The sequence below is a fragment of the Dicentrarchus labrax genome, unplaced genomic scaffold, assembly GCF_905237075.1.
Source record: "Dicentrarchus labrax unplaced genomic scaffold, dlabrax2021, whole genome shotgun sequence".
In the NCBI taxonomy this organism is placed as follows: Eukaryota; Metazoa; Chordata; class Actinopteri; family Moronidae; genus Dicentrarchus; species Dicentrarchus labrax.
This window is the reverse complement of record NW_026136704.1, coordinates 409,958-420,000: the sequence shown is the minus strand read 5'-3', so window position 1 is coordinate 420,000 and position 10,043 is coordinate 409,958. Positions and strand designations below refer to the sequence as shown.

At 41.0% G+C, this 10,043-nt stretch overlaps 1 protein-coding gene across 1 annotated transcript in view; it reads left to right on the top strand.

Annotated features, from left to right (window-relative positions):
* The window catches only part of scfd1 (sec1 family domain containing 1), a 32,735-nt gene that overhangs the window by 7,749 nt on the left and 14,943 nt on the right, over window positions 1–10,043 (top strand). The window contains exons 11-16 of the mRNA XM_051398956.1: window positions 3,385–3,524; window positions 4,424–4,514; window positions 5,419–5,492; window positions 6,410–6,491; window positions 7,218–7,314; window positions 7,414–7,484. Of these exons, the coding sequence (XP_051254916.1) occupies window positions 3,385–3,524; window positions 4,424–4,514; window positions 5,419–5,492; window positions 6,410–6,491; window positions 7,218–7,314; window positions 7,414–7,484 (555 nt within the window). The remainder of the gene's footprint in view (window positions 1–3,384; window positions 3,525–4,423; window positions 4,515–5,418; window positions 5,493–6,409; window positions 6,492–7,217; window positions 7,315–7,413; window positions 7,485–10,043) is intronic.

The window sequence follows — 10,043 nt, the reverse complement described above, 5'->3', positions numbered from 1 at the left end:
TTGAGGGAACGTCACGGACACGCCCTTTAACGTACGGTCACAAATAGCACAACTTTTAATCAGAACCATTGTTTGACTGTACTGACTAATTTTGAAGCAGATCCGGGGCTGCTGTTTTCTTATTCTGTAGGGGGCGCTACAAACACGTGCCCTGTGAATTTCATATTCATAACTATTACGGTCTCCGCACAGTGATTTATCATGCCAAAAGAGCGCCACCTAGTGGCGGATTGTTGACACATTTTTTAGCGAGCCTCAGGGAGCCATGGGGAAGCATCGTACCAAGTTTATTTTGAGAATAATTTTTTTAAGAATGGTCCACTATTCCCTTTTTTTTTGACGAAAAATCCACAGGAAGTGATAATTTTATAACGTGCTGGTTTTTTGAAATATCAAAATTCTGTTAATCACTTTTTTTTTAAGAGGGTCCTCAGATGCTACATGAAAATTTTTGTGCGAATCGGACAAAGCGCATGGGAAACATTATAGGTGGAAGTGGGCGTGGCCTATATGGGGAGATTCAGCTCCATTCACCGAACGCGTGGATATAAGTTTTTTGAATGTGCGACAAACTATGCAGAAGTTATTAGCCTAAACGCATTTTTTATGATAGTAGCGCCACCTAGTGGCCGACCCGAAAGCGACGCATAGAATATAAAATTTTTCACCAGGCCTGACAACTTTGCCAAATAAAACTGACTTTTCGTATATGTTCAGGGGGGCAAAATGCAGTCAAAAGTGCTAAAAATAATAAGGAAGAAGAAACATAGCAAATACAATAGGGACCTCCAGTGGTCGCTGGCTCAGTCCCTAATTAAATCATTGTCACTTAAGCTACTTGAAAAAGAATGTTTTTCTATCTTACGAAATTGAGTTTGTTTTACTTAAAGATTTCGATGTAATACGTTTTTGAGTTAAATTAACGTTTATAAGCTAACGGTAGCTAGTGTTGCCCACTGTTGGCACTGTAGGGAAGCGGACAGAGAAGGCACTCGGGGAGCATAAAGGTCACAACTTTTGACCCTCATCCCTACATAGAGACACATAGAAATCAGTCCACAGGCAGCAGAGGAACAAAGCTACACTACAACCTGTTCACTCTCTGCTCACACACATTGATACACACACTCACACACACTGACTCACAAAATAATATGTGAAATACTTCAGAATCTTAAGTGAAACACAGTAGAGCGCAGTAAAGACACGCAGTAGATTGCAGTAAAGACACGCAGTAGATTGCAGTAAAGACACGCAGTAGATTGCAGTAAAGAAACGCAGTAAATTGCAGTAACGCAGTAAATTGCAGTAAAGAAACGCAGTAGATTGCAGTAAAGGAATGCAGTAGATTGCAGTAAAGACACGCAGTAGAGCGCAGTAAAAGAACGCAGCGGATTGCAGTAAAGACACGCAGTAGATTGCAGTAAAGGAACGCAGTAGATTGCAGTAAAGGAACGCAGTAGAGCGCAGTAAAGGAATGCAGTAGATTGCAGTAAAGACACGCAGTAGAGCGCAGTAAAAGAACGCAGCGGATTGCAGTAAAGAAACGCAGTAGATTGCAGTAAAGGAACGCAGTAGATTGCAGTAAAGGAACGCAGTAGAGCGCAGTAGATTGCAGTAAAGACACGCAGTAGATTGCAGTAAAGAAACGCAGTAGATTGCAGTAAAGGAACGCAGTAGATTGCAGTAAAGAAACGCAGTAGATTGCAGTAAAGGAACGCAGTAGATTGCAGTAAAGACACGCAGTAGATTGCAGTAAAGAAACGCAGTAGATTGCAGTAAAGAAACGCAGTATATTGCAGTAAAGACACGCAGTAGATTGCAGTAAAGAAACGCAGTATATTGCAGTAACACAGTAGATTGCAGTAAAGAAACGCAGTATATTGCAGTAACACAGTAGATTGCAGTAAAGAAACGCAGTAGATTGCAGTAAAGGAACGCAGTAGATTGCAGTAAAGAAACGCAGTAGATTGCAGTAAAGACACGCAGTAGATTGCAGTAAAGAAACGCAGTATATTGCAGTAACACAGTAGATTGCAGTAAAGAAACGCAGTATATTGCAGTAACACAGTAGATTGCAGTAAAGAAACGCAGTAGATTGCAGTAAAGGAACGCAGTAGATTGCAGTAAAGGAACGCAGTAGATTGCAGTAAAGGAACGCAGTAGAGCGCAGTAAAGGAACGCAGTAGATTGCAGTAAAGGAACGCAGTAGATTGCAGTAAAGGAACGCAGTAGATTGCAGTAAAGGAACGCAGTAGAGCGCAGTAAAGGAACGCAGCAGATTGCAGTAAAGAAACGCTTTCTGACCAAGGTATTGAAGAATAAGTTCTTTATTACCACAAAATATTTTTTATAATTTCTGACATTTTTGTTAACCATCAACCAACATTTACACTGACACTAGTGTACCGTATATATATTTGAGTACATACAGTCAAAGTATTGTCCGGCCCAGTTTATGGGTCTAACTCCTCTTCCTCCTGATGAAGTGCAGTTGTTTTTGGATTTGTTTAGAATGGACTGTCAGCACCTTGAACCAGGTCAGAAACAGATGTACCACTGCACCAGAGTCAAGAAAACATCACTGCAAAACAAGTTGATTTGTTTTTGAAACGGATGAAATAATGTCTTTAATGTTTTAGATTTTTTTTAACGTCTTTCAAATAAGGCCTCTGTTTGGTCGGTCTTCCAGATCCAGAATCCAGACTCTGATCTGGTTTCTGTTGTGGCAATGGCGGTCCAGATGGCAGCACCACCGCTTGCTGGCTGCACACTCTCCCTCTCTTTCCTATAAACATGTCAGGGTCTGAACACAGCTGTCTACCACCCAGCAGGAGACGGGATCCCAACTCTAAATCTCCCCTCTCATCCCTCGGCTGTTCCCATGGCAACAGCGATATTATGATCTGCTGTTGGTTTCTGCGTCGGGGACGAGGATCTGTTCCTCTGTCAGGATTCACTGCAGTCTAATTGGTAGTGATGTGCTGTAGGATGGGCTGGATTTCATCACAGATATCTTTAACACAGCAGTGCTGGTCCTGGATCGGGTTTTATATTCATTAAGTGTCTCAGAATCATTTCTGGGATTTTAAGCCACTCAGAACTTAAGGTAGATGATGATGTCTTTGGTTTTTCTTGGTGGTTTCACTTTGGATTCAGCACATTCAGGAGTTGATTTAGATCATTTAACACAGGAAAACCAATTAATAAAACAGAAAATGGCATCAGTTGTGGGTTTATGACGAGCTACTTACAGGTACTGGCAGAAATGTGCGCTACGACCTGCCAAAACAACCAATGAAGCCACCGCTGAGGAACGTCAAAAATCAGCCGACAATGGGGGAACAAATCATAATGTGTGTGCTTCTTCTCTGCGTCCACCAGGACTTCCAGCTGAACAGGGTGGCGATGGAGGAGGGGGCGGGGGCGGAGCCGTCTCCCGCCGGCGCCAGACCAAAAAAGAAGAACAGAAAGACCTACGACCTCACTGCTGCCGACAGGTTCTGGCAGAAACACAAGGGCAGGTCAGTTCTTCTAGAGGAAGAGTTGAAATAATGGATATATATCAGTATTCATTCTGCCAATAGCAGTATTTTATCCAGCTCAAGCAGGGTTCCCACACTTCTGGAGAACCTGTATATTTAGAGACTAGTTTTCCAGTCATGGAAACACCTGGAAATTGATCAAAATAATCAAATATCCTAGAAATAATTCACTGGAGGCACTGCAGAAAAATAAGTTCTCCTTGCTGGTTGTTCTGACACATTCAGAATCATTACAACAAAAGTTAACATGCGGCTGTTCAAATATAGAGATTTAAATAATTATATATTAAATAAATACTGAATATCATGAACCTTTGATGACTAGTCTATTATTGTCTTTATCTAATGACTAGGAAAATCTTCAGTGTGAAGGGTAAATAATAGGCCTACTGATACATTATATGAGTGTTTCTGAGCGAGTGCTGTCCTGCATTGTCAAGGAAATGTCATGGAAAGGTCCTGGAAATTCAATTCAGTTCAATTACATTTTATTTGTATAGCGCCAATTCATAACAGAAGTTATCTCAGGACACTTGATTTCTTAAAAAGACTGGGAACCCTGATTACACATAATAAAACCTGATTATATATAATATGTATTATACAATACGAAAGGATACTCATTGCTACCACTGTTATTTGAATTTCTGGCTATATTCAAAAGACACATTGCCAGAATTACAGGCATTAAATTTAATTAATAATATCATAAGTACATCTATATACTGATGATATCTCATTGTACGTGACAAACCCTCTATCTTCCCTTCGGTTGCCAAATCCAACTGGAATGCTGTTTTCCAAGCTGATTTAGAAGTCTAAAATGAGAAGCTCAGTCATTGGTTAGAAGTTGAGTGTGCAGTGTTTGTGTGTTACAGTCCGTTCCCAGAGGTGGCGGAGTCGGTCCAGGAGGAATTGGATACTTACAGAGCCCAGGAGGACGAAGTCAAACGCCTGAAGAGCATCATGGTGAGACACAACATGGTCAATTAGTCAGACTTCAAGTCCAAGGCGTTCAAAATCACATCTTAAGAGACTGTATACTTCATACTCTAGTCAATATGTATTGCATACTAAACTGGTCACAAAGGTCATATTCAGAGGCGTTTCCAAGTCCTGTCAGAGTCCCCAAAGTCACATCCAAACCTCCAAAATAATGTTCCAACTCATTGAGATCAGGAAGTTGTATCCAAATCCCTCAGGTCATATCCAAGTTACCAAAGTCGTATCCACATATCCAAGACAGGTTACAGCCAAGTCTCAAGGTCTTACCCAAGTTCTCTAAATGATCTAATTGTATCCACTTATCTCAGATAATGTCCAAGTTTCTGAGGTCATATTTAAGTTCAAGATGACAAATGACTGGGTCCTACCACAGGGCAGGAATTATACCACAGTCTAACAGCCAGTGTCGTGGATGCCCCTCTCTTTGCCCCTTCCAAAATGAACTACCCCGAGGCCAGTTTGGTATTGCCCTGTTTTGAACTCGCCACTGTGCTGGGCTGTGGGTGTGCAGAGGTGGAGGAAGTATTCAAATCCATTAAGTAAAAGTACTAATACCAACCCCACTGTGAAAATAAAAATACTGCATTCTGAATCTTTCTGAGGTGAACGTATTATAATAACATTTACTTAAAGAAATCATATAATGTACAAATGTAAATAGTATAATGTGTAATGTTTATGGAGTTATTTTTGTATATGCTATATATATACTCCTGGGTAGTTTTTAGCCTCAATACATTTGTATTATTCAAAGGCCCAAGACTAAAATTTCATCCTGCTACCTCAGTTTACGGTCCAACTGAGTTGATCACAGTCCAGTCCAGTACAGTGCAGTGGTTCATCTTTATCGTTGATGGTCTGTCTGCAGGGTTTAGAGGGAGAGGATGAAGGAGCCATCAGCATGCTGTCAGACAACACCGCCAAGCTCACCTCTGCTGTCAGGTACTGAACTGTCTCACCTACCTTCACCAGCAGCTTCTAACTACATAGGCTGCCTACAATGTTAAACAAACTGCAATAGTTCAATTATTAGGGGTGAGGTGGACTTTTCTACGAGTATCATCAGAGTAAAATGTGTTAATATAAAATATTTATATATATAATAGATAAAAATGTCTCATTCTAACAAAAACACCATTATTCCTATTTTCAGGTGATTATACATGAATAAAAACACACCTATAAATGTAAATATTTTATTTCTGACAATAGATCCTCATCACTGTTACACACTGGACCTTTAAAACCTAAGTATTTGTAACAGCACTGGTACCAGGAAGCGGACTCACAAATGTAGTATAACTTAGTCAAACATATTTTCCATGCATGATGATAAAAATAAAGTCTACCTTTTACAAAGAACTGTCAGCTTTAAAATCACTCAGCCCCTAAAACTAGGTCACCTGGTTGATTCACGGACTGGCAGGACAAATTCTGTTCCCCCCTCTGTTAATATCTGTGGTCGCCTGTGAGCAGGTTTCTCAGGATCTTCTAAAGAAAGAATTTCCATGATCTTTGGAGGGGCCAAGGAACATCTGATTAGATTTTTGGTTGTGATCCGGCTCTGGGATTTCCACCAGTCTGTAACCATGAAACATGAAAACCAAAACAACCTGTTGGTCAGAGTCAAGTATTTAATCAAACTGTAAAGTATAATGGACAGGGATGTTGATTTTGGGTGAAACAGCCAGTTGGAGTGTTGTTCAGTGTGACAGCCTTTCAGTACAGTAATTATTATCTGTTCCAGCAGATTAAAATGTCACATGCTCTAGTGTTGAAGTGTCTGAAGCGTTAATGTCAGTTAATGAGGAGCATATTGAGGTGGTTTCCTTTGTTTTACTCTTGTGTGTCGCCTGCAGCTCTCTGCCTGAGCTGCTGGAGAAGAAAAGACTGATCGACTTGCACACCAACGTCGCCACGGCCGTCCTCGACCACATCAAGGTACACCGCTGTCCAATCCAGTGAAATCACTGCGTGCCACTATCAGTAAAACTAATCAAAATACATTGTCATGGTAACGAGAGCTTTAAGATTTTCAGTTTGTGTGATCAGTTTTTGGTCATGTTCCATTTTATTTGGTTTCAAACAGTCCTTACTCTAGCGTTGGTATCTGACACCTGAATATCAAATCAAATCAAAAATCTGAATAACTTCATTTATCCGTTAGGATCTTCATTTGTGCAAAGGAATCAGTAGATGCACAACACATAACCAGACTGACAGCAAACAAAGAGTAAACAATAAATTATTAACAGCCCAAATTTATTTCTCCATCAAACCCAAATTTGACCAACATTTGGTGCTTGGTGGTGTTAATTTTGGACTCTTTTCTGTTTCTCTTATTGAGCAAATTATTGTTTGTGTTCTGTTTGTTCTCTTTTGTTTGGGTCCCACTTGAAAACCTTGAGGTTTATCCTGATATGGGCATACACATAGTTCAGCAAAATAAAATATAAAGTGTCTGTAGTGTCTGCACCCTGTAGTGTCTGCACCCTGTAGTGTCTGCACCCTGTAGTGTCCGTACCCTGTAGTGTCCTGTAGTGTCCTCCCTGTGTGTACCCTGTAGTGTCCGTACCCTGTAGTGTCCGTACCCTGTAGTGTCCGTACCCTGTAGTGTCCGTACCCTGTACTGTCAGTATTCTAACTTGATGCTGTTTGTGTTGTCAGAGTCGTAAACTGGATGTTTACTTTGAGTATGAAGAGAAACTGATGAGCAAGTCGACTTTAGACAAATCACTGCTGGACATCATCAGCGACCCAGATGGTACACACACACACACACACACACACACTGTGATATTACAAAATAAGAGCCAGACTGAGACCAGACAAACTAAACTGTGTGTGAATGTTTGTTTCTCAGCCGGGACCCCAGAAGACAAAATGAGACTCTTCCTCATCTACTACATTGCTGCTCTGCAGGCTCCGTCAGAGGTAACACACACTGACTGATGATTATATACAATAACAGCAACAACACTCATACACCAACATGAAAAACTAAATGAAAGATTTAACACATGGTAGAATTAAACTGAGAAAAGTAAGGCTATTTAAACAACAATAAATGGGTCAACCCACAACTTTTAATGCAGTTAAGTAGAGAAAGATTAAAGCTATCCACAGATTATTCTTTTAAAACCTTTTCATGTCTTTTCTCTAAAATTCTTTAGATACAAGTTGTCACAGAAAATGTACAGTCCGTCTTGAGGAGGACATGGAAAGAATGATAAAGGGTTAAAGCAGCTTTTATTTATAAAGCATAGCAGAGGGTTTGAAATTACAGCTTCAGCATTTTTAGCTTTTTCTTCATGGGAGAGCTGCGATGGAAGAACCCCAAGACCTTCAACAGGTCTTAAGGAGGAATATTGATTCACACATGCACTCAATATATCAAATTTCTGGAAGGTTGTGTCCTGAACTCGTTTTTTCATTTCTTGTCGGCAGAATTAGATCCCAGAGGTATTGAAACCCAGATCTCAAGATTACAAAACTACCAAACAATGAGAGCCACGTTTAAGATTCTGCAGTTGTTTTGTTAATGTAAAACGGCTCCAGAACGCCTCATAAGAAAGATTTTAAGGTACTTCTCATACAGAACAATTTCACATTTCAGCCTTTATCCACTCTCCAGCTACCGTCACATTGTAATGACTGTTGTATTCAGTGGTGGAAGAAGGTTCATCTTACAATCTTGAAGAAGTACTCAGATCTTGTACTTTAAAGGTCCAGCGTGTACGATTTAGTGGCATCTAGTGGTGAAGTTGCAGATTGCAGCCAACAGTGGCCACAAAACATGCAGAAAACGCTAAAGCCAGAGTTCGGTTTATCCGTTCTTGTCCCACGTAGTTAAAGAACTGCAGGTATTTTCTAAGTATCATGCAGACCTAACAATGATTCGTTTGACAACAAAGTAAGTGTAACTAATAATAAAAAGTCTGTCAGCTTCTTTCTATTTCCAAATATTTTCCATTTTAAAGGGACACTTCACCCATTTGCATTAAGCTTTGTATCATTAGAAACCCAGTCATATTTTTGAATGGTCGTGGATCATTCTCCCACACTTTCCCTGAGAGGGGAGAAATAAGGATTTTAGTGTTGCACTTCCTGCTTCCAGTGATGTAAAAATCGTCATTTTGCGTCATTGGAAGCAGGAAGTCTCATATCTCTGTGGAGGGGGTGAGACTACGAACACTACTTCCTCGTTCTTTTTTTTCACTCATGCTACAGACCTATTACAGATCAGTGGGTGGGACTTCACTTGCAGAAACTAAAAATATAACCGCCATCTTGTTTGGAAGCTAAGCGGAGGCGCTGTGGAGCGAGACGTTACGACTATGGTAATCAATCTAATATGGAAGAAATTTCGAAAGTACGATGGTCGAATCAGATGTTCGTGGCTACCTTTATGAGCCGCTATATAGCGAGCAGCGTCTGAGGCTTCTGCAGCCGAGGCAGAGGACCTGACTGTCGCGGACGAGGAGCCCGGACTGGCTCGAGCTGGGGCGGACTGCTGGTGCCTGTGCTCTCGCTGTGCGCCTACGGACACACGGACGTCTGACTGTAAAGTGAGTGTTTCTATTTTCTGTCTTATAACAACGTGGCATGTATGTACACAGTTTGTTCAAGTATTATCACAAAGTTATTCCCGGTTAATACGTAACGTCAGCCAACTGAACTAACATTAGCTTCTTTACTGCACAAACAGCTTGCAGTTGCATTGCTAACTACTGTGGCACGCTCAACACAAAGACCATGCATCTCTAACTGTGTGCTCAATGTCTTGTAGACAATATCGCCTTTCTGGAATGGGTCCTGCAAGGCGAGAGATTGGGTCGAGGCCATCGTGTCGTTTTACCCGCTGATGTGGTGCAGGCTCTCCGACAGTATCCAGCTCCAGATGGCCAGTACTGCGGCACCGAGACGTTGAGGACGCTCAGGAGGAACTATAACTGTCATTGTTAATATATTTATTGTTGTTGTTGTTGATATATTTCTGTAAATAAATGGTTTACATTCATGTTGTTGTAGTCCTTGATAGTGTTAGTGGGAGCGGCTTGCGGAGCTGTGCATTGTGGGAGTTGTTGTCTTTAATACAAATGCGCCCTAAAGTCACTTTCTGTCTTTTCTCGGTTAAATAGGCACCAAATTCAAAATGTATGTTACATTTCGACTACATATATAACCCACTTTCAATAAATATTAATGTTTCCACGGGTGAAATGCTCCTTTAAGGAAGGCGTTTTCATTTCAAATCCACGTCAGTGACACTTTGTGCCTCCAAAAACTTGCCAAAATCGGAGCGTATCCAAACCGCTGCTCTGTTGATGCGGACAGGCCGCCTCCAGAAGTGTGTTATTGGATCTTGTCATCCCATTTTAAAGAGATGGCTAACCAGTGTGAGTCACCAAACCAAAACCGGCACCACCTGGCTCTTCTCTTAAAGTTAAAACCACATCAACGAAGGACCTTCAGATCAAGTCAACTTGCTAA